We start from the raw sequence: 21,411 nt of genomic DNA, 5'->3' as shown, positions 1-21,411 counted from the left end.
TGTACTTCTGGTTGCAAGAGTGTTCTTGTATGTAAGTATTTGCTCAACCGTCTTAACCTTCCCGTGTTGGGCAGAAAGAATTTTTCAGAAGGTTGTGGTACTCCAGTTTGCACGCCAAATCGTGTCGCGGATCCACCGTACCCCTGACCTCTGCAAAATTGGTTGACGAACCGCCAGGCACCTTCCTCGGGACTTGAACTTCAAAATGGGTGTCCAAGTTGATTTCAGCCATATACGATATTTAGATGTGCGTAACATTCGACGAACTATTAATATTGATCCTAGCAAATATTACATGGAATATGTGCGGAGACTACATGGCAAACAACCATATCAGATGACAATCAGTCAATAGTGTATCAACAACAGTGGCGAATCGCAAACCGATCAGTATCCAAATCGGATCAATCCCAATATTGTTGCATGATCTCATATCAAGTGAGCGTGTTTAGGATTCAGCAGAATGCCTCCTTTGTTATATATCAGCATTGGTTTTGCAGCGACATCAGATCAAAACATACCAAACAGCAGCACGCTGCTAAAGCGGCACAAATACCCAAGCAGCAGTTACTGCTGTTGCTACCCGTCGGACCCTATATGTATATGGTTACTCTGTGACCTAGATGATGTTGATCATGGAGGATCAAAGCAAGGTACGTTCCATCAACAACAATAGCAGTATCTGTATCGAACTCTTAACCGTACCTGCTGTGGAGGACGACCGTACTGAGGCCCGCTTTGTCCAAAATATCCGCCTTGGCTGTATGGAGGTCCAGCGTATCCATAACCTGGTCCGGGGCCCGGTGGGCCATATCCACCTCCACCGCCATAAGCCTGCTGTGGCTGTTGTGGCCCGTACTAGATATTATAAGTACTTGTTCCATCACGACAGAATATGAGATTGGTATGACATACATAGCCACCGCTACCAGGTGCAGGTCCTTGTTGGAACCCACTAGGCCCTCCGCCGTACCCTCGAGATTGTCCCTCGCCGCTTTCCTTATAATATTCTTGCGATGACATACTCAGTTAATGCGAAATTGTAATCGTCTGAAGATGGTGCCAATGCAGGGTTTCGTGGGCGGTGTATGTTTTCAACTGATGACAGCTGTGATCCGGGCAGATGCCAGCCACGAGCCGCAACGTTCAAGTATTTATGGTCCAATGGTGTGCGATTAATGACGCGTGGTATGCTTGATTTGCCTGGACAAAGATCACCACGAAGTCTATTATAAGTGTATGTGTACGGCGAATGCTCAACGAATCCCCTTGGAACTGGGACACGCCAACAGAACAGGCAAAAGGGAAGCCATCCCGGAGCGTTATCATTATAAGCTTTAATTCCGCCACCGGATTTGATTCCAGCAACATTCAGGGGTTTTCAGAGTAGCCGGCCAGTTAGATGCTGAGGTCATTTGCAGCACCAAATAGCCCCACAACAGCAAAGGGTAGAGAAGCCCTGACTGGAGATCACTCTTGCTAGAATACGGGCCACTTGCCGATCAGAGGCATTCTAGGTTGGCCTACGCGTCATTACTCAGTTCCGGTCTAGACGCGCGCCAGAAGTTTAAGGTGATATCAGCTGAGCAAAAAGTGCGTGGCCAGTCGCCCGCTTCGAATAGAACGTATATTGTGACGACCCGCGTGTTTTGGATTGTGACGTTCTCCATATACGAAGTGATGAGGCTCTATCGCTGACGTCACTAATGCACATAATTTTGTCACATTTATACCCTATTTGTGGTTATCTCTGCTCGGCTTGCTGCGATACTGATCCTTAGAGTGAGCGACCATTCAATCATATTATCATTAGCCATCAGCATTTGAGGATTACCTGATTACAACGGGACTGGAATTGAATTTCCCCTGTCCCTTTACCTAATATATTATATAGATCTAGAATTAAAACAAAAACCTAAATGTTTAGTCTTGGTCCATGAACTCAGTCCTTCATTATATGAATTGGTCTGCCATATCCAACCAATCATTGCGGTTTCTACGGTGTCCACAACTGGAACATGGAGCACCGAAACTGTGAGTGCAATGACGGTGCTTTAGTTTTCACATCACTTGTCAAAAACTGGTCGCCAAATGTGCTGGAACTTGTACCCAAACAACTGTTGCGATGTTTAATTACCCAGTTCTAAATAAAATAAACCGGGACATCCGACTGCATCTTCTACTTATCGGCCGAACCCGTCCGGTGTTCCTGCAGAAATCGTAAGTTGGAAGTGAACTTTCTCGACCATATATGACAAACTTCGAAGCTGAGAAACCCTTATTTTCTAGTGCACCCTGTCGGAACTCCCGACGCTAAGATTTGCTAATGCACTAGTTATGCAAGGAAAGAATGATGGCTCATGCGATATTAAGATTCATAACAGCAGCAATTGGTCCGTTCCTCGACTTTTTTTTTTTTTTTTTTTTTTTTTTTTTGGTTTCATTTAGTTATATTTATGTGATATTTTAAATTCAGCACAATCGAGATCGGACGCCAACGAATAAAAGCTTGATAAGTGGTCAATGCAATGAACTAATGACAGATTCAAAAACTGCAGATTACTTAATGTGTATCTGCTTATCACCACACAACCTTGAAATCGATAAACTGAATAGTGCTCCGTAATCAAAAATGTAGTAAGTTGAACCTTACAGTTAATTTCGAGCTGTTACTTTCTCAGAGGCCACATGGTCAGTGAGCAGCTTATATATTTCGCTGTTCGATTAATTACTGTGAATGGAAGCATTGCCGAGTCAATGACAGATATCAGCTGGTGACCCGTCAAGTGATATTTTTTTGGTGGCTTGCATGCCAAACAAATTGACAAGCGTCAGACGGCTGTTTAACAGGCGATCGATCACAGAAACTTCCGTTTAACCAGCAACTCTGTTTTCATTTATTTTTTTTTTTAAAAAAAAAAATATTTGATGTCTACTACATACTTCACAATCGTACACATTTTCCTAATCTTACATTCTATGCAAGCAATTTACCTCGCAAATATTTTAGCTAATAGATCGGAAAACATCCGCGCCCTGCTCCTGCAAATCCTGCAAAATCCGGCGCTCTTCGTCTCCTATTACTCCATTCTCATCTTCCGACGTCTGTCCGCGTGTTTCTGCCGCCGTGATCGGTACTGTAATCCGAGCCAGTTGCCGCCCCGCCGGCGCCACTTGGCCGTGCATTAGAGGTGCCAACCCAACGCCCTGAAGTAACACGACGAACAACCTGTAATGTCCTGGATCAGTAATCCTGAAATTTGAAAAAACTCCGAAATATCTATGTGCTCGCGCTGCGACGTCCCCGTTGTCGTTGTTGCTGTTGCTGTTGCTGTTGACATCGGCTTCTAATTGTCGCTGCGGATCAAGGTAAACTTCTGGTGACACTACCGTGACACCTTGTAATGATGAGGGCTCGATCGCGGTGTATTCGTTTGCGTCATATAGTGCTAACTGAAATAATAATATTATCCCTTCCTCCAAACCGCTACTGTGCTCGCTACTCGATACATATGTAGCCTCCTCAAAGCTCCGTAAACTCGAGTGTGATCGTTCCGAAACTGGCGAGGATGAGATCAATGCTGGCGGTACTACCTCATGGTCACCACGAAATTGCCTAATTCGCACGATAACAGGTGGTGAAATGTCAGCGGAAACGGCTACGGTCGATGGTGGACGAATCACAAACGACAACTCGTACCGGTCTTCGACATGATCGTTGCTACCACTTCCACTTCCACTTGCCGAACCGCCATCTGTCGAAGCCCCGGACCTAGGTGAACTCTGCTCGCCGGTCGCCGCACTTCCCGCACTAACTGATGATGATGAAGTGTCTGGACTATGAACTCTAGCCCGTTGTTCTGCACGGGACATTTCGCGCAGTAGCTCTGCCTCCGTGCTAGACTCGGGTGGTATCACAGTGCCGAAGCTAGCCATTCAATGATTGTCTTGGGTTTCGCCACAGAAGTCTGTCAGGCATGCAGAATCCTCGTTCGTTTAATAATAGCTGGCTACCAGACTTTTCTATAATAACAGCAGTTAGTAATCAAACCAGATATCAACTTCCCCCAATCTAACACGCACGCTAGCTGGTTCATCGACCCGCAAGGCTATTCCCTTTCAGACAACTTTTTTGACAGCTTATAAAGTTCCGCTTTTTGGTACCATAATGCGGTTGAAATTGGCCTCGGTGTGCATTAAACCGAATTAGTTCCCGAAACTGTTCTGTAGTGCACAACTGGATTTCGCTAAATCTCATCGCACCTTTAGAAGCCTAAACTCCTAGTGTATGATATCCACAAACTGGCAATAATTTTTTGGCCTCAGAAGCATCAAAACAGAGTACTGACTAGCTAAGCCAAACTTCCAAGAATAACAGGCTTAAAAGGTAAGAGCCGCTAGTTAAAACGTTACCAGCGTTAAGAACGGCTCAGTACTAACATTGCCCTTATAGTGCTTTGAAACTTTAATTTTGCGGCGCAGGTGTCAATGCACTTTGCCGTGCGCCGCTGCGAAGTGAAAACTAACACCATCGACTCTCACATATCAATAAATTGGGTGCGTTCGAATACGTTCTCGGTCATGCCCATCGTAGCTGCGATGGCGGTGATGCTGTCCACTGAGAGATCCAGTCTATGAGGTACTCATAAAATCAATAGAGCTGCCAGATGAATCGACCGTTGTGAATAGTTGCAGAGAGAGTGAACAGTTGTGACTGCAGTTGAGAACGCTACAGAGTATGGGATAGAAGAGATAGAATATATATTCTTTACCTTGGCAGCCGATCACGTTGATCTCTAGACTGTTTTTGGATATGGATAGCAGTGACAGATCACAAGCTGTAGGAATGTCTTTCCAAGCCTTCGAGCGGTTCGCCGAAATGCAAATTGCTCCGAGCATTACCCCCGTCGGGTTGTCGTGCTTTAGTCTGGACGAGTGTCAAAAAGTGCAGACCCAGTGGAGGACTGGACGAAGACTACGCGAGCGGAGGTCGGAGATATATGATAGTGAGAGTTGCTGTGGGGCCGTATCGTGCTGAACAGAGGAGTATACCTGAACCGATGACATATGCAGACTAAACCTAATAATGGCTACTGGGGAGCATGCGCCAATTATGTCTGACAGTTTGCCAGTTTGGGCTTCACCTTTTGCCAATTCGGAGGTGCCCTGACGGTCCATCCAACTGCTGCATAGACCCACCAAGAATTGGCAAGCCACCGCCCATCCCGGAGATTTGTCGGGCAGGTGCATACCAATAATATGGTGTTTACGATCACGGCACAATTGACACGTGCTCCAGAGTGGTGGCGCGCTCAATACGCAGTCCATTGTACCATTCATAGGAAAGGGACAATCAACTCAACTCAGCTATGATTCAAAATATTTGAGCAGATTTGGCTGTCAGACGGCCCATCTCGACCCGACAGCCAACTCGGTAAGTATCGGAAGATGATCTGTTATTGTAAGGTGCAGGTGCTGGAAATTATTTAAAATTAAGGGATGTAAAGAAGTTGTCCTTTGAGGCGGAATAGAGAAGATCACAAGGTCAAAAGATCAAAGGCGCTTGCCTACATAAGCCTACACCTAGACTTCGTCGACTAACTCCTGGTTTTTGAATGGGTTAGTATCAAAGGATTGTGGTGTCTCAATTGCACCTCGCTTGCAAAAATTTTATCGGCTACTTAAAATAAAATCACCAATAAATTGTTCCGTACAAGGAGATACTCAACGGCTCAAATTCATGAGCTTGTTAGGCCTGCGAAATCTTACCCCTTTATGATTGCAGTTTGAGAGCAGCAAGTTAGAGGACTTGGTGCGGAAGCAGAAGCCTATTTGCAGGTGCATTGCATCATAAATCTGCAAACATCTGCAGATCCCATGCCCTCAGCGATCATCGGCAGTCTCCGCGAGCAGTTCTACTTTAGAGCTGTGAATCTGAACACAAGCCATTTTGAGGACAATCGGCACCAATCTATGGCTTCGCCGGTCGAGACGGTGCATTGCTAGATCGTCATCTCTACAAGAAAATATTGCTAACTATTGTACTTACATTCCGTTTTCTTGATTTCTGCAAGATTTTTGATTGCTTCGGCTCAACTTTGCTCCGCTCTTTTGCGCCTTCAACACATCAGCCCAAAGATTGCAGATTTCCTTATGTAAGATCAATTCAATTGACTTACGAGTTCACACTTTCCGTTGAAGACCGAGCGACAGAACGCATTGCTCCATTGTTACCAGCAACCAACTCGATTATCACATTTTATGTATAAATTGCTTTTCAGTGACTAGTCAAGATTTGACAGGTGCAATGTCACCATCAATTGGGTCCAAGTCAGGAAAATGTCTTGCAAGCCTTTTTTTTTTTTTTTTTTTTTTTTTTTTTTGGCTGGTGTCCCAGTTGACCTCAAGAAATAGCGCCGCAACCTCAGAGAGCATCTTCCCGACGTGCATAGAGCAGACGCAAGGGAACTACTAGTAGTATTAGAACACGCCACGATTCACGAACCTCTGGAATCCCAGGTAGATCGATGCATATTTGGTGCATAGGCCGAGTACATTAAACTTCAATGTGGAATCTACTTGCCTTCTAGAAAAATAGTGTCCACAAATACCTTATGCACTATAAGTGACAGCACTACTCCTGTAGTGCGTTCGGCTAGGAACATATTAAATAGTCTAACATTTTACTGGGCGGCCACCATTCCGGTTCGTTGCGTGTTACCATCGTTCCTCTGTTAAGGAGATAAGTTCAGTTGCGGAATCCTGCGCCATGCTCATATTATTAAGCTCACGTACACTCTAGCATGCGCATTCAGTTTCGTTGCACTTTGGATTCAATATCATGGCAAGTAGTATTACATTACGAACAACAATTAATCGTGTTACCCTGTAAATTGTAAAAGGCAACAACGGAAACTGATTAACCAAAATCAACCATCTCATCCAATTGCACTGCAAATTATGCAGAGGATATCTAACTCGCCAAATATTACATATAGACAAAAGAATATATACGTCAGGATCTAATTGTAGGGATTCAGAAATTAATCAATTACTTCACTTTGATTTCCTCGATCTGGGCCTTCGCCCTCTCCCACGATTCCAGATTCTTTCGCGCCCACTCTATGTGGCATTTCGCATATGCGATCTATTATTGTCAATTTGGGTTACAACGTATGATCGTCTACAGTACATACCATCATTCTCCGAAGGTCGTGCTCCTTTGTCTTCTCGTACCGCGCCAGATCTGCCTTGACAGATGCAGATGCCTGCTTCAGGTCTGACTCTGCGGTTCTCAGTGACGCCTCGAACTATTAATTGTTAGCACAGTCTTTAGGTTGGATACGAAGAAGTGCTAATTCATACAATCTGAATTTCCTCCCTTGTCTTTCCAATATTATTTCGTCGCGTCGTTTCCGGATCAACATCAACCATCCCATGGAAGGCATCGCTGATTTTACCAATAACAGGTATCCTGAATCCATTGCTCCTTTTTACCCGGGGGACGGTAGCATAAGGATTTTCGACATATGCATGAGTTGGAGGAAATGACTCGTCCTCAAAGGACCGTCGTGTCGCTGTCGTGCCACCAGCGCTTGTACCGCTCTCATCCTGGAGCGTCGGCCCGTGCGCAGACTCCTCAGGCGCACTATTACCATTCTCAATCGCGCTGGCATATTCATTCGTAACATCCGGTTTTGCAATCCCATCCTGGTTGGCGGGCTCTTCGGGATCACGAGGGATTTGTCCATCAGCACGAATGATGTGATCATCTCGACGAAGCAAGTACTCGTTGATCCGTTGCGATTCCATCTCCGTCCGCTCGAGCCCTCCCAAAAGATCTTTCTTTACAGCCAGTGAATTTTTCGTAATCTCATATTGCAAAGCTTTCTGATGACGATATTTCAAAACGGCTCTAACAACAGCTGCAAATTGCGCAGACTCCCCAAGGGGCTCACTGAAAGAAGATGACAGCGACGAAATGAGCTCCTCGGTGGAAATATACGTAAGATCAACCGCTTGTCCCACGTTTTCAATTGCCGCAGCGAGGGTATTGACTTCGTTGAGACTCCATGCGTTGTATCGTGCACCCAATTCTGCCAAGTCGGCCGCAATTTCGCCATAACGTTTAAGGATCCTCTTGTTTACTCTCTCAATGCCACTGGACATGATAATCTCGTATTCTTTGGCGTTAATCTCTGCAGCCTGGAACTCAATATCATCGCCTTCCCGTAATCGTGCTGACGGTGAAGGCACCGGCAGATAGGTGTGTTCAGGTGTGGGATTACCAGTATCAAGTGGCGGGGCACGAAGAATTGATTTGGGGATTGATATTAGAGGCGGCGAGTTCAAAACTTCGATCTATAAACCTTATTAGAGAATAATAGGTATTAACCGAACCCGAATTAGTAGCAACTCACCCAGCTGACATTGGGATCAAGAAATTTTTGAAAAACAGCATGCTCTCTGATCTGACGCATTGCACGACACCGGTTGAGAAAGACTGCCAACATACGTCGCCGATGGTCTATAATTCGGGTATCCTCCTTAGCTTTAGTAGGCTTCGCGGCATAATCAGCTATTAACAAGTTAGATCCCGTTTCGGCAATTAAACATCGAGTAACCGACCCATAGTATGTTTCTCAGGAATGGGAGGGACAATAAGAGTGGGGAATAATCGTGTAAGGCCATTGCGCAGACTCTCAAACTCTGAATATCGTCTTCTCACGGATAAATCCTATATCATCAATAAATATTTAAATCAAATTCGAGATCGCCGTAACCGGAATAAATGGTAACAAGTGCACGATAAGGAACTACTTACCCCTGTGCGGATGGTATACGCAATGTACCCACCACCACTTCCTTCGTGATTCTTTCCAGCATCCACAATTAAAATTTCAAGATCTGGATTACTGATAAGAAGTTGTTCAATCCGCGATGAGAATCCTTCCTTGACAGTAGCTCGCTCAGCATTGGGATCATCAGATATGTGAGACGAAGTGTCGTAACTGTCTTTGAAGCTGGGGAAGCCAGATGATTTCCCGCTGACATTGCTATCATCTTGGTCTTCTGAATCTAGAATCGTCGCAAAGTGATCTGTTGTTTGGAGTTGCTCTGTAGCGAGTTCGTCGGCACCTGCGAATGGGTTATTGTCCTCAAACGCAGCCATTCTGAATTATCGGCGAACAGTAGATGAACAATATGAAGCGCAATAAATATTTACAATAATTGGCGTTATTTGCTGTAAAATTAATGTGAGATTTGAAACTTATCTGCAAAAGCACCAACAAGGGTGTACAATGTGGCAGATGACTTTTGACGAACACTGCGTCATTCGCCGCGCGTCTGTCAACCGTCGTAGATCAAGCACAAACAACAAGATGGCTACGGTACTACGTGCATTAGAGTTTGCGCATTTGCAACCACAGATGTAACTTTTAGTTACTTTACGACTGCTCTGTGTCTGCTCAGAGCTTTGGATCCGCGGAAGACGAGTGATGAGTTTTCACATGAATTATCTCCAATAATTCAGTCTCATGCTTATGGACATGCAAATCCGTTGTTTCGACTTCGAGTGCACTCGCAAGAGCCAACTATTGTCCGGAGACAGATATTATGAACCAAATAGCGTCGCACATATATTCAATATTAAGTTCTAACCATCAACCACTAAAATAAATCCAATCGAATAGCTCATGCTGTCTGTATATACACTGCACCACATCAGGACCCGACTCGGTTGAAATATAATTTATCGTCTATGCTGCGCTGGACTATAACAAGGAACATATGCATTTAGTCCTTCTTGTTCTAGACACGTAAAATTAAGCGTTAGAACTTCATGCATCGTAATTCGATATTAAGCTGTAACGTACAAGAAGCATCCTGCCCAGGTAATACGAGGTATATCCCATGCCACCCCAGAACGCAATCCAGTAGGGAATGACATAGAGCGGGCTTCGTGGGTGCTAAAAATTAAGGAATTAGTACGCATCCTGTCTTTCAGAGCGGGACGTGTCGGTCATCCATCTACTGTACAGCTCTTTATCATAGATCAAAGTAAGCAATTCACATACTCTCATCCAGAGCTCTCTGTGAGCAGGATTAATCTGGTAGTACCACTGCTTGGAAATGATGTTATTGACTTTCTTGACCTAGAAATGTGAACAAATATCCGTCAGCCACCATCATTATCCAGTTGGTCAGTCAATTTCAAATTTTAATTAGTTGTGAATTGTACATACCAACATAATGTTGTTTGTTGATTTCTGAAATGTTGCGTGAAACAAGTACGAATCTGTTAGAAAATGGGTAGACAAGTCACTCCGAACATGCGAAGCTGAAGTGAGCAAAGGAAAGGTACGAAGATTTATTATGCAACTTCACGGTACCCACATGATCCGATCGAGAACTTCAACAAGGGTTAGGGTAGACTTTATATCATGGTCCAATCAGCAGCGAGCTGAAAAACACCAAGCGTAACGTCTGGCACATTAGCGTATATAACAGCATGTTTGTTCCCTGCCCGAATTGGCTTAAGCTTCCTCGCTTGACCGGGTACGAGACTTTCCGCCCTAATAAGCGCTGGGCTCGAGCGTACCCCATGTGGGCGAAAAAGCGAATCTTCGTCACTAGCTGCACAATGCGCTGTCGGATGCACGGAAAATTCGACCTATTTGTTGCAAAAAACCTCACGCGACCATAACAGTCGAGTATTCACAGTCCGCAAAAGGATTTTGAATTCGGATATACTTTGTTCTACCTTGCAGAATTGATTTTGCGTGTGCTAGGGACTACAAGTTCTGGAAAGGAGGTCCTGTCGCGTGTTTTCGATTTCGTACACAAAAAAAATTTCGCATATCAACGAGCAAGCCACGGTACCAATACGACCTAGTCAATAGCTAGCATCGATATATTGGTATTTCAGTACGTAATTGAATACGGAATATGTCTTTCCGATTCTCGTGGCCCTTCGCGACGGAGGAGAACTTCTATCCGAAGGTGAAAGTTCTCTTGACTGAAGCGCTGAATAAAGGGACCAAGCCACCTATTATCGTGGACACAATACATGTCAAAGATCTTAATCTGGGTACAAAGGTATTTAGTTTTGCAGTTAAATATATGATTTGCACGGTAGTGGCAAAGTGCATAATATCTCGTACTAACCTTCCATTTAGCCACCAGAGTTGGAAATTCTCGAAATCGGAGATATAGCAGATGATCGGTTCCGTGGAGTCTTCAAGTTAACCTATAATGGCGATGCTTTTATGTCTTTGCAGACACTAGTTGAAGTGAGCATTTCGATGATTACATTGTCACCGCTGTATGCTGATTATTGCTCTTTAGGCCAACCCACTTAATATTTACTCGCATCTCACACCATCATTCACGTCACCGAAATTTCTGGCAGCAAATGCATCCGTCAAAATCCCCCTAACGATCACACTTTCTGATATTACGCTCTCCGGCATCGTCATCCTCGTTTTTTCGAAAGCCAAGGGCGCGACGCTCGTGTTCCGGAACGATCCACTTGAATCCATTAAGATCTCTTCCACGTTTGATTCTATTCCGGCGATCGCGCGATTGATACAGTCCCAGATTGAGAATCAGTTACGGTTATTATTTCGGGAGGACTTGCCTGCGATAATTCATAAACTGAGCCAGCGCTGGACGCCAAACGGCAGCACACATTTCTCTGCGACAGAGAAAGAGGGAACTGCGCCAACGTCACCACGAATGAAGCCTGTCACTCTGGCCGAGGTTAATCCTGACTTACCATCACTAAGTCCCACGAACATGGTTAAGCTTAACTTGCTCTCGTCTAGCCAGCAGACATTGAGTTTGGTGACCCCCGTCATCCCTGACGCGGTGTACAGGTCGATGATTGAACGGCATCAAGAACGAGACGAAGAGAGCAAGGATGACGAGGACTTGTCAAGTTTTATCATGCGATCGCGGCGAAATATCAAGAATGGTAAGGTAAGACCGCATCGCAAGGTTTTCGACCTTCGCAAGAAATCTCAGCCGTCGTACGACGAAGCGGCTGCTGGAGCCAATAATGCGCCACAACCTCAGGCAGTCAAAAACTAGAGACAATTTACTTCGCATTTTTTTCGTATACAATCGTGCGCTTTTTGTGCGAGAAAGTTTCGGGATCTGGGTAGGGGTTGATGGAGTTTTACTTGTAGGGTATTGATTGTTCACTTTTCTTTCATCTTGCTGTTGTTGATGGTATAGGTCGCTACACGTTTCGGACTTGAGTCTCTACCTCCCAAATTGGATGGTTTTTTTCTTGTATGACAACAAATATACGTTTGCATTAGTCGTAATCAAATCCCACTATGCCAGAGCCTCCGCCAGCCACCGCTCCGTAAGCGATTCTATTCCTGGAGACTGGTAGAGTACCAGTGAGGTTCCATATTGTAATGCGTTTTGCATGGGCGTGACCGACCGAAGTGGAATGCCGAAACACATTACTGCAGTCGGATCACCTTAACGCCGGAAAAACAGGTACGAGTGTCGCGGGATAGGAGATTCTCCCTTAAACTCCTGTAGTTGGTGACCGCAGTCTAACGACATCAACCCGCTCTGTTATTCCGGCCAGTGGTACTGGCCTTGTCGTAAACTGGTTGTACTCGATGTGAATTGTCGTTGGGATTCGCAGAAAACACAGGTACAGCCGTCATAAAAGCGAGTCAGAAGGGAATTGAAAGCGCCACATCTTATCCGCCAGTTTATGTGCGTCGGAAAGTGCGTTAGCGTGCCAATGAAATTGTTGTAGTCAACATTGGTACCAGTCAAAACGAAGCACGGTGCCATATATTTGCCGGCCAGAGCTGAAGCGTGTGCCATGCTAAGTCGAATCAAGCGACGGGGCAAGGCATTTGACGGGATTAGTACGCAATAAAATAAGCATAGAAACTTGAGTAAACGATCAATTGACCATGATTGTCAATATAATGGCATTGCCAAAATCACTCAGCATACGTCGAAGTGGGAACTGGTTGTCGCGATGAATTTGCCCGTTGAATCCGCTTTGGATTATTTTTGCTTTGTCACGAGTATGTCTTTCGATTTGCATCGAATAACATATATCCCTTCATCTGATGCCAGAGTAAGCTCGGGCATACAAAATATTTTTCCGAGGAACACTTCTCACGGTGGTCTACTCCTAAAGAATCCAACAATGTTCCTCTTTATCAGAAGTTAGTTGCGAAATTCAGATATACCCCAACTAGCGATTTCTCACTGGAGACTTAACTTCTCCTGAAACTAAAGTGCCAGAGACAGCAGCAGTCAGGTAAAGACCATCACGAAGATTAATAGACTTCTCTTTAGAATGTCCTTTAGTAAAAATATCAGCAATGTTCGAAGATAAATTATTCGAGTGCGCATGTCCCGAAAGACGCTGATAAGCTGCAAGTGCGTAATCACCTCGAATTCAGTGGGAACACATTTTCTGAAAAAACTGAGAATACTTCATTGGCGTACGATCTCGCAGCATAGGGAACATCGCGGGATTGAATTTGCTTCACTTGTCCAAAACGTCGTTTGATACTTCGTCCTTGGTGACTGACATCGGCGCTGACACCAGCTTGACAAATGCAGCAGACAATATGCAATTGTGACAAATTCACCCGCAGTTGCCATGCTGAGTTATAGTGGTATAATGCCCCGCAGAGTATAGAAGTTACAACCGCGTCATACGGTGTTGGATCAAACTATTCATCTGCACATATACAGGATGAGCTGAGCCGATTTGATGACGAGCGTAAATTTTTTCTCAGCCTGATCGTCATCAGGTATCTCTCAATATGCCAACGGAGATATCGTATCAAGTTGAATGCTACATATTCACTGCTCTTGCTGTTATTCGGAACCATTTGGGCCGGAATGAGCTACACATCAAAGCTGTGACGCGCGTGCGGCTCGGGGCAACCCCGCAATATTCATTTCTTAGAATAACAAACAATTGCTTACGAGTGACATTAACTGGTCCACTGGAGGAAGTTAGCTAAATCTACGATGGACAGATAATGCAGTTTAATTATTTTATTATTAACCTGTTCGGATTGGTCGGTCATATTCGATCTTAGCTTGCGGCACTTTGAACCATCCACTTGGTTTAGACGTGTATCGAGATCGGTTTGTTGACAACTGTCGAAAAGGAGCAACCAGCCTCAAACGAACTCCAACTTGCCACATAACAATCTGCTTTCCACGTTCTAATACCGCATCCTCGTCGCTGTGTGGACAGATCTGTCGACACCTTCCTTCTGAAGTCCGCATCCAGTTAAATCAACCTATTAGGATCCGTGAATGTTTGCTAGCTTATGGCAGCAAACCCATTAGTGCATGATGCAGACGGCCCGCGGTCGAGCCGACTACACATTTCCCGCAACTCCGACATTCACCATTACTATAGTAACATCGACCTCCTTCTCATCACCTCACAGCTCCTCAGGCAGCTCAACTTCCTTCTCAAAGGGCCTTATCGTGGTTTTTGCATTTCTTATCCTGCTGATGTCTGTTGGTGGATGCTTCCTGTTTCGATCGGGCGGCGTGACAAAAGATGACGAACAGTGGGACGAACAAATATCGGCTGCAAAGCGACGGTGGCAACGACTGGCAGAACGGTTGACTAAAAATCCTAGACAGTATCCGACATTAAAGGAGAGCACAGAAGAGAATGAGCAGCGAGAACTGGCTGGCGAGTATGTTGTATCTCGGCTTTGTGAGGAGGAATGTGCGGATGATGAGCAGACCGACGACAACCACAACGATAGTGATAGCGTTGGCGGCTCGACCAATGAGACGGAAAATGTTGATGACAGCTTGTCCGAGAAATATAGCAAGCTGTCCGGAGTCGACAATATCTCGGCCGATATTCCAATTCAATCGAAGTCAAGAAGCGATAAGTCGGGGGAGCACACTAAATCACCGACACCTCCACCAAAAATATCCTCGCATCCCCTGGAGCGACAGGAAGGATACTACTACCTTCCAGTTGCGCCATCTCATTCAAGTGGTATCTACAACGGTTATTCGTACGTTCTAAATTACGACAATGGACTGCCAAGTCAGAATGATGCCTACGCTCAGCAACACTACGTTTATGACCGAGGAGGAACAGGAACAGGCAATTATAATGGCCATGTGAATGGGTATATGGCCAATAATAATAATATGGTGCCGTTGTACGGGAATACAGGAGGGTATGGATATTACCAACCACTCCATATTCCCCCGCAGTACTATCCGTATCAGAGAGCATACATATAGTTAATCACATATCTATTCTAATCAATAGAATTTCAGAATCTCTCTTAACTGGCTCAATGGCGTCGTTGGTTAAAATGCAAAGTCAATCCGAAAATTCGTCCTCTGGAGGAGGGAACCATCCGTACTCATGGAGGTTGATAACTCTCGGCCTCGAGTGCGCGTCATTTCGGACATCCACCCCCTCAGCCCGTAGACGCTCACCTTGTTCATCCATTGCCATACGTGCGCGAAAAGCAATTCTGCCATCTGCAGAGATAACACGCCACCACGGTACAATCTCGCTGTTAAACTGGTGGGAGAAGTCTTGAGGACCTGACTCGTCTCGATCTCCATTGTTATCGGACGCGACCTCTAGCACCCGGGAAGTACCACCATTTGCCAGGGGAGCATGGCGCAGATACTTCAAGGCGGATCCGACTTGTCGCGAATTCTGCGGGGCATCGATAAGGCGAGCTATGTGACCTGGCCAGACAACCATTAGCCCATATCTGTAGCAATCCTGTAATCGGTCGAACATACCATAAGTAGTCACTCTACCGGGCGGAATTCGTTGAACTGTTTCGTAAACGGCAATGTAAAATGCCTCCGCCTCATCAGTCCGCGGCTTGGCCATGGCCGTTGTTACGTCTAGATAAGTCGAGCGAGAGGCCTGAATTGTAACTGGCCGACAGACAGTAATGGTAGCTAGTCACAGTCCATATAATTAATTCAAAATAACGAACAAATAAATGAAGCATATTAACAAATGGGGCATGCACCATTTGTCTATATCCAATGACGGAGTTCCCACAGCCGACGAATCTCAAGCCCCGATGAGTCTTCTTGGCCTGAGCCCCACTCGCTACAGTCCAGTCAAGCAGGCCCGCAAATCTTACCAGCACATTAGCCTGTCAGCCAACGCACAACACTTTTTATCCTCCGCTCGCCATTTTCCAGCCGCCTTCATTTGTCAAGGGAGGAAGAGCTACGGCGTCTGTAGGCTTCTTGCATCTCCAACAAGCGGAGCATTCGCACAAGCGAAAAGTCACAGTCTACCTCAAGCGAACGAGAACTTCATTGTCAATTGATGTGGTACGTCTGTCCTTTCACTTCCACTATCTGGCAGCAGCTTCGCGCAAGAACCGAATGCGTGCCCACGGGCAAAAATCTCGGAATACGCCTGCGTAGCTCCAGTCCCTAAATATAACTGCAGAACTAACCATTCTTTAGGTCTTGCTGTGTGATAAGGACTACATACGGTTCTCAAGCTACATAACTAGTCTTCCACGAATCCTGCGAAACTGGCCATGGACGCGGCGGGCAGTACTCCTGGCTCCATGAACAGTTTGTCGGTCGAGCAAGTCAATCAGCTACCGGAGACATTGCAACGGAAGCTTGATGCTCGTCGGGAACTAATATTGCGCGAGATCGAGGCATTCAAAGAACACAAGCTACGCGAGTTTGACCTTTTCCAGAACGAGCTATGGCGCACATTCGCTAGAGAGCAGAAACAGCAAGAAATTGCTTCCAACCGACCAAAGTCATATCTGAGTCCGGGCATCCACTCTATTCCGAGTAGTTTGAAAGGCAACAACAAGCGACAGCGCAATGGCGAAAAGAAAAAGGTTATGTTCATTCTTGCAGAGGAAATTCCTCCCGTGAGCCCAGGTGCTGATATCGTACCGGATAAGTCTTCACCGGCGGCGGTACCTGGTCCTACCGATGTTGACTACTTCCAGTTGCATGCGAAGATGTCTGTCATGAGCGTGAGTGCTCTCGACGAGTCCGAGGAGGAACTGATTGAAGATGCGGATGCTCTCGTAGAGGTCACCGCTGAGATGGAATATGTCGAAAAGAGGGCTGAGAGATCCTCATGGCCAGCTGCAGCGAGTGACGAGAGCGCTGACACAGAAACAGAGTTCTTACGCACGCCAGAAGACGAGGACATGAAGGTGGCATCATTGCCTCGCGAAACGCCAGAGCTCGGCAAGCACAATGGTATGCTGTCTAGTTCAGCGCCATCGTCATATCTTGGTTTCAACAATAGATCGCATCCGAAACAGCCGCCTAATCAATTTACACCAATTCAATATGAGCGGTTTGACGCTGAGTCCGACGATGTCTTTGCACTGGACGAGAGTTTGCACTTTGCATCCGATGTCGAGCGACCCTCTTTCCGGCGTACTGGTGGCAAGCTAACCTCATTCGCGGATCTTTACTCCGCTGGTGGTCCATTTGCGCCTCAGTCGAGTTCAGGATACCCATTCAGCCAAGGCGATGATAGAGTGACCATGACTTCCGCGCCCTCAGGTTGGACAGGTAACTCCGCATCTTTCCATACGCAGGCGCCAGTCAGCAATCTTGCCGTTCAAATTCTTCATCAGGACGGAGGCAGCGATTCCAATCTCTCATCATTGGATGAAGATCTCGATGGCAACATTGCGGATGCCGGCATCTCTACGTTCGGATCAAGTCTTCCTATCGAGATTGATGCGCAACCGGGCATAATCCGAAGACTGTCGAAGGACTCCCGGTTACACGATGATAGCGGCGAGATGGGTTTACCTGGTGGCGTTCTCGGTGAAGATGAGGAGTATCAGCTGGAGAAAATCAAGAGTTTCGAGAACCCTGACCGACTAAGTTTTTCACGGCGAATAATGTGGGAACAGCATGTTGGCTCTCACCAAGGAAGGTGATTGCAGACCATCAGCACAGCAGCAACAATAATGCTCAATTGGACCAAAACGGCGTTAGAAGTTTAAATAATATAGCAGGTTGTTATCATTTTCGTGCTATCATTATTTCGTGTTCGAGTTTGAGTTTCAGTAAAAGTTATTAATTAAACCAAGTGACTGTTCTGGGAAATTTCTTTGGTGTACGGCTTTGCTTCTTTTCGCTTGTATTAAATATTCACTGCGGCATTGTTCTTTCCTATATTTGGCATTATAACATGGACGTTGACCTTGTTTTGTGACATAATCGTATTTTGTTGCGATTGTGCAATTAATTGACTGTTTGGAGGATGGTTTGCTCCGGGTCTAGAGCCATTATTATATACATAAATTACAACCTAATTGTAATAAATACTTGCCACGTGACAGATCAATTCAAAATTACGATAGAAAGGTGAAAACATTTGCGGATGAGTTTGGCTGGTCGGCATTGGAAAAAGAAATTTGTTCGTGCTCGCGGGGTTGTTTAAAGCCAGGACAAAATTTATTATCGGGAGTCCATCCCTGAGTCCCGAGCCCAGATATCTTTCACGGTCAGCCTACGACATCAACACCTTGGATAGCTCCTCACTTACAGCCGATACGAAAGCCTTTCGGTTTGTGAAGTTGGTAGAGGATATATATTTGCAATGTTCGGACCATTTAAGCCTACAAATCCTGCCTTCTCAGGACTACTCTGGTATATTTTTAATTTGGTTTTCTTTCGAGCCGAGAATTGCTCAGCGACTACTTACCTTATCCGATTTATTGCGACAAAAATACTGTGCATCAATAAATTGCAATGCAGTACTGATGAGTAATTTACAGGAAAATCCCGTGGAGAATGTCGGCTGGCCAAAAATACCGACAACGGAAACGTTTACAAGCTGTCGACCAAGTAATTGCCACCGTCGAAGAAGGTCTGAAATCAAAGGGCCTCACATGCAAAGCACTCGAGCGATTAAATGCCGAGCTGCCAAAAGAGAGCGAGATGCTGCCTCGTGATAAATATACTACATTCCACAGGCGGTCACCAAATTACCGAATCGGCCTTCATAGTATGTTGATTTTTTTTTCTTGAAGAGTCAGATATTATTTCTCGGTGCTAACAATGATTGCAGAAGTTGCAAAGTGGACCAAGAGGTCAATACGGACGAATCCGAAGGGTTTCTAAGGCCTAGCAAAGTATTTTCGCATTTGTAAATTTATTAATCGGTAAATATTTTGTTGGGAGGACCATGTATAATAGCACATTTAGCAGAATTGACCATTTAACGTTCATGCAATATATAGTATACAGTTACCTCGCGCTTTACATTGTGCTCTCATATCACTTCTCCAAGAATCTCTATAATACAACATTTACAGAATAATACCAACCAACCTATGCCACAGATCCCCTTAAATTATAAGTTACGCCAAAAATGATGTTGCATACCGCAGTAAGACAGAGAACTAGAACAAAATTAGCTTCTGGATCTCTTTCCGCTTGCTGCAGATCCGCGAGTCATGAACCGTCGATCCGCAACTTGAGCATGCCCTAGTGTTCTTCTTCACCGGCGATTCGAAAACTATATTCAACGGTTGATTACGAAGCGCGCCCCCTGTTCCTTCGCCAGTAGATTGAACCGTCTGAGCATCTGTGTGAGGTGAAAGTACTGACAAAGATGGCGTCGGAGCCGTCAACGGTGGCACAGGCCAATTTGGTGCTGGAGTATTCTTTGCTGGAGTCCTCGATGTTTCAACACGCACAGCGGAAGTAGACACTGGCACTGCTTCCGTTGCAGCTGACGACGATAGCGGCGTCTGCGCCAAACTAGCTGTCTGAGTCTGCGGCTTCGGAGGCCATCGCCTTCGCTTCGACTGAGGCGTACTTTGCAGTATAGGAATAGGTGCGGAGCTTGGTGCTGGCGTGTTGTTACGAGCCGATTTCGCAGCATCAGGGGCGAACACAATCTGGTTATCCAGTGATAGCTCCTCGTTGGCCAATAATCTTTTCCTGCTGGTTGCATTGGAAGATTGCTGATGTAACTGTCCATCCGTGAACGCGGGAATGTTCCATCTTTTGTCAATCATATTTAAGTTAACTTCGTCAAGATATTCTAAATTGTGATAACATGGAAGCCCGAATTGCGCCGGTAAAGTGCATCTGCAATGACATTGCTCTATGCTGGCGAGAGTGTTACGGTCCCCATCCTCCAATTTCCTCAACTCGCCGGTCATTTTTAACAGTGCAAATTGAGATACGCGGAACTTCACTGGATACAACTTGTGATGAATTTGCAGCGTCGCTCGATATCTTAACAACTTATTATCCTGCTCTATAAAATCTGGAATATCAAACACTTCTTTATGCAGAACCCTAAGAATTCTTTGCAGCTTGCTAATGTCAGAATCTAGATTAATCTCAGCTTCTAGACTCTGACGCAGTTTCTTTGAAAAAGCTTCAGTTCTGGCCGTAGTTTTCATTCCAAATGTTCTGAGTTCCGCATCAAACAAATCCATCCATGCCGTTTCCCAGCCTGACATGTATTCCTTTGTAAACTCGTTCCAGAGGGTCGTTCTTGTGAATGCCCGTCGCAAAGAGCTTAGTTGATTGATGTACTCCTTCATATCTGCCGTAGACCCTAACGCCAAGATTCCGGATTCAAATTCGGCTAGCTTATCTTCAATAAGATATGAGCGTTTTGAAGCAAGAAATTCAGTTAGGGACGTGTAGATATGCGTCTTGCAAATACGCGATATAGAATCTGGGAAAACTTCGCCAATGGCATCCAGCATTTCGTCATTGCGATCCGTGATAAAGACACCCGGCTCGTCTACACTTTCAGCATCCTGAACAGTACCTGATGTTCGAGTCGCGGGAAACAGAATTGACCGGAACTGGCGTAGAATCCAGAGATATGGCTTTCGCGGCTCGCTGTTGTAAAAGAAAGCCGTAGAAGCCGAGAACGAGCGCATTTCATGGTCGATTCCGATTATATTCAACCCTACGACTTCAGTGTCGCTAACCTGAAATGCAGATCTTGTGTCTATAATGAATAGCTCCCGGTATTTGCTGGCAAACAATGTCTGCCGCTCCGAAGCAACGAACACTGCGCTGATATTTCCGGAAATTGGGTTTGTAAGTGATCTTGCAGAGAGAGCTCTCCTAATTTTGAATTCTGTGGATAATTCCTTCAGCTCCTCGAGGGATGCTTGCGAAGTTGCTACTGTTGGAATTTCAGCCGCCGATGGGTTAGCGATAACCGCAGTTTGCGGCGGAGGGTCTGCAGTCACATTATTTTGAGAGCCCACAGGTGCGAAGCTACTGTCGAACTGCAATACGCGCTCACCAAATACCGGTTGTGGCTTTGGATGCTTAGGAGGTCGTCCGCGCTTTCGAGGAAAATTTGCATAAAGTAAGATGTCCGCATCGCCCGACCGCCTTTGTCCA

General features: G+C 45.5%; 10 protein-coding genes across 10 annotated transcripts; 4 read left to right on the top strand and 6 right to left on the bottom strand.

Moving 5' to 3' along the window:
* Positions 1–211: 211 nt before the first annotated feature.
* V1513DRAFT_449007 (uncharacterized protein) lies at positions 212–1,268 on the bottom strand. The gene is made up of 4 exons (XM_066898612.1): positions 916–1,268; positions 706–858; positions 522–593; positions 212–470 (listed from the first exon to the last, which is right to left on the bottom strand). The coding sequence occupies exons 1-4, from the start codon at positions 1,021–1,023 to the stop codon at positions 456–458; spliced, it is 348 nt and encodes a 115-aa protein (XP_066752305.1). The 5' UTR covers positions 1,024–1,268; the 3' UTR covers positions 212–455.
* Positions 1,269–3,006: 1,738 nt separating this feature from the next.
* Positions 3,007–3,936, bottom strand: V1513DRAFT_426543 (uncharacterized protein; the record flags this gene model as incomplete). Its single annotated transcript, XM_066896172.1, has 1 exon — positions 3,007–3,936. One exon carries the CDS (start codon positions 3,934–3,936, stop codon positions 3,007–3,009), a length of 930 nt encoding a protein of 309 aa, XP_066752304.1.
* Positions 3,937–6,719: 2,783 nt separating this feature from the next.
* On the bottom strand, positions 6,720–9,481 carry V1513DRAFT_480367 (uncharacterized protein). Its single transcript, XM_066900328.1, has 6 exons — positions 8,825–9,481; positions 8,629–8,737; positions 8,421–8,578; positions 7,366–8,361; positions 7,197–7,310; positions 6,720–7,147 (listed from the first exon to the last, which is right to left on the bottom strand). The coding sequence occupies exons 1-6, from the start codon at positions 9,170–9,172 to the stop codon at positions 7,052–7,054; spliced, it is 1,821 nt and encodes a 606-aa protein (XP_066752303.1). The 5' UTR covers positions 9,173–9,481; the 3' UTR covers positions 6,720–7,051.
* A 91-nt stretch (positions 9,482–9,572) lies between these two features.
* On the bottom strand, positions 9,573–10,323 carry V1513DRAFT_448993 (uncharacterized protein). Its single transcript, XM_066898611.1, has 4 exons — positions 10,248–10,323; positions 10,080–10,157; positions 9,879–9,971; positions 9,573–9,813 (listed from the first exon to the last, which is right to left on the bottom strand). Exons 1-4 carry the CDS (start codon positions 10,251–10,253, stop codon positions 9,799–9,801), a joined length of 192 nt encoding a protein of 63 aa, XP_066752302.1. The 5' UTR covers positions 10,254–10,323; the 3' UTR covers positions 9,573–9,798.
* A 322-nt stretch (positions 10,324–10,645) lies between these two features.
* V1513DRAFT_448992 (uncharacterized protein) lies at positions 10,646–12,330 on the top strand. The gene is made up of 3 exons (XM_066898610.1): positions 10,646–11,100; positions 11,181–11,294; positions 11,350–12,330. The coding sequence occupies exons 1-3, from the start codon at positions 10,951–10,953 to the stop codon at positions 12,091–12,093; spliced, it is 1,008 nt and encodes a 335-aa protein (XP_066752301.1). The 5' UTR covers positions 10,646–10,950; the 3' UTR covers positions 12,094–12,330.
* A 159-nt stretch (positions 12,331–12,489) lies between these two features.
* Positions 12,490–12,943, bottom strand: V1513DRAFT_448990 (uncharacterized protein). Its single transcript, XM_066898609.1, has one exon. The coding sequence runs from the start codon at positions 12,853–12,855 to the stop codon at positions 12,595–12,597; it is 261 nt and encodes an 86-aa protein (XP_066752300.1). The 5' UTR covers positions 12,856–12,943; the 3' UTR covers positions 12,490–12,594.
* Positions 12,944–13,989: 1,046 nt separating this feature from the next.
* Positions 13,990–15,321, top strand: V1513DRAFT_448984 (uncharacterized protein). Its single transcript, XM_066898608.1, has one exon. It carries the CDS (start codon positions 14,359–14,361, stop codon positions 15,283–15,285), a length of 927 nt encoding a protein of 308 aa, XP_066752299.1. The 5' UTR covers positions 13,990–14,358; the 3' UTR covers positions 15,286–15,321.
* V1513DRAFT_448983 (YALI0D05687p KAB8284608.1 6-O-methylguanine DNA methyltransferase) lies at positions 15,077–16,278 on the bottom strand. Its single transcript, XM_066898607.1, has 2 exons — positions 15,805–16,278; positions 15,077–15,747 (listed from the first exon to the last, which is right to left on the bottom strand). Exons 1-2 carry the CDS (start codon positions 15,896–15,898, stop codon positions 15,368–15,370), a joined length of 474 nt encoding a protein of 157 aa, XP_066752298.1. The 5' UTR covers positions 15,899–16,278; the 3' UTR covers positions 15,077–15,367.
* V1513DRAFT_448981 (uncharacterized protein) lies at positions 16,072–18,365 on the top strand. The gene is made up of 2 exons (XM_066898606.1): positions 16,072–16,356; positions 16,495–18,365. The coding sequence occupies exon 2, from the start codon at positions 16,572–16,574 to the stop codon at positions 17,958–17,960; it is 1,389 nt and encodes a 462-aa protein (XP_066752297.1). The 5' UTR covers positions 16,072–16,356; positions 16,495–16,571; the 3' UTR covers positions 17,961–18,365.
* Positions 18,366–18,431: 66 nt separating this feature from the next.
* On the top strand, positions 18,432–19,428 carry V1513DRAFT_448980 (mitochondrial 54S ribosomal protein mL60). The gene is made up of 3 exons (XM_066898605.1): positions 18,432–18,675; positions 18,804–19,033; positions 19,097–19,428. Exons 1-3 carry the CDS (start codon positions 18,626–18,628, stop codon positions 19,147–19,149), a joined length of 333 nt encoding a protein of 110 aa, XP_066752296.1. The 5' UTR covers positions 18,432–18,625; the 3' UTR covers positions 19,150–19,428.
* Positions 19,429–21,411: the final 1,983 nt, after the last annotated feature.

The sequence above is a fragment of the Lipomyces chichibuensis genome (genome assembly GCF_038497645.1).
Source record: "Lipomyces chichibuensis strain CBS 12929 unplaced genomic scaffold V1513scaffold_28, whole genome shotgun sequence".
Lineage (NCBI taxonomy): Eukaryota > Fungi > Ascomycota > Lipomycetes > Lipomycetales > Lipomycetaceae > Lipomyces > Lipomyces chichibuensis.
The sequence above is the reverse complement of the archived record's forward strand: the minus strand, read 5'-3'. Positions and strand labels throughout refer to the sequence as shown.

What these genes read in the sequence shown, in the direction of transcription:
- V1513DRAFT_480367 (XM_066900328.1), bottom strand. Translation starts at nt 9,172, where the DNA reads ATGGCTGCGTTTGAGGACAATAACCCATTCGCAGGTGCCGACGAACTC. An exon ending in CGTATACCATCCGCACAGGG is followed by an intron (nt 8,738 to 8,824) that starts GTAAGTAGTTCC and finishes TTGATGATATAG; the next exon opens with GATTTATCCGTGAGAAGACG. An exon ending in CAAGGGAGGAAATTCAGATT is followed by an intron (nt 7,311 to 7,365) that starts GTATGAATTAGC and finishes AACAATTAATAG; the next exon opens with TTCGAGGCGTCACTGAGAAC.
- V1513DRAFT_448980 (XM_066898605.1), top strand. Translation starts at nt 18,626, where the DNA reads ATGTTCGGACCATTTAAGCCTACAAATCCTGCCTTCTCAGGACTACTC. An exon ending in GCCTTCTCAGGACTACTCTG is followed by an intron (nt 18,676 to 18,803) that starts GTATATTTTTAA and finishes AGTAATTTACAG; the next exon opens with GAAAATCCCGTGGAGAATGT. An exon ending in TTACCGAATCGGCCTTCATA is followed by an intron (nt 19,034 to 19,096) that starts GTATGTTGATTT and finishes CAATGATTGCAG; the next exon opens with AAGTTGCAAAGTGGACCAAG.
- V1513DRAFT_448981 (XM_066898606.1), top strand. Translation starts at nt 16,572, where the DNA reads ATGGACGCGGCGGGCAGTACTCCTGGCTCCATGAACAGTTTGTCGGTC.
- V1513DRAFT_448993 (XM_066898611.1), bottom strand. An exon ending in ACAGAGAGCTCTGGATGAGA is followed by an intron (nt 9,972 to 10,079) that starts GTATGTGAATTG and finishes CTTAATTTTTAG; the next exon opens with CACCCACGAAGCCCGCTCTA.
- V1513DRAFT_448983 (XM_066898607.1), bottom strand. Translation starts at nt 15,898, where the DNA reads ATGGCCAAGCCGCGGACTGATGAGGCGGAGGCATTTTACATTGCCGTT. An exon ending in CGGTAGAGTGACTACTTATG is followed by an intron (nt 15,748 to 15,804) that starts GTATGTTCGACC and finishes TTGTCTGGCCAG; the next exon opens with GTCACATAGCTCGCCTTATC.
- V1513DRAFT_449007 (XM_066898612.1), bottom strand. Translation starts at nt 1,023, where the DNA reads ATGTCATCGCAAGAATATTATAAGGAAAGCGGCGAGGGACAATCTCGA. An exon ending in CACCTGGTAGCGGTGGCTAT is followed by an intron (nt 859 to 915) that starts GTATGTCATACC and finishes TATAATATCTAG; the next exon opens with TACGGGCCACAACAGCCACA. An exon ending in ACGGTCGTCCTCCACAGCAG is followed by an intron (nt 594 to 705) that starts GTACGGTTAAGA and finishes ATATACATATAG; the next exon opens with GGTCCGACGGGTAGCAACAG.
- V1513DRAFT_448990 (XM_066898609.1), bottom strand. Translation starts at nt 12,855, where the DNA reads ATGGCACACGCTTCAGCTCTGGCCGGCAAATATATGGCACCGTGCTTC.
- V1513DRAFT_448984 (XM_066898608.1), top strand. Translation starts at nt 14,359, where the DNA reads ATGATGCAGACGGCCCGCGGTCGAGCCGACTACACATTTCCCGCAACT.
- V1513DRAFT_448992 (XM_066898610.1), top strand. Translation starts at nt 10,951, where the DNA reads ATGTCTTTCCGATTCTCGTGGCCCTTCGCGACGGAGGAGAACTTCTAT. An exon ending in ATCTTAATCTGGGTACAAAG is followed by an intron (nt 11,101 to 11,180) that starts GTATTTAGTTTT and finishes CCTTCCATTTAG; the next exon opens with CCACCAGAGTTGGAAATTCT. An exon ending in CTTTGCAGACACTAGTTGAA is followed by an intron (nt 11,295 to 11,349) that starts GTGAGCATTTCG and finishes ATTGCTCTTTAG; the next exon opens with GCCAACCCACTTAATATTTA.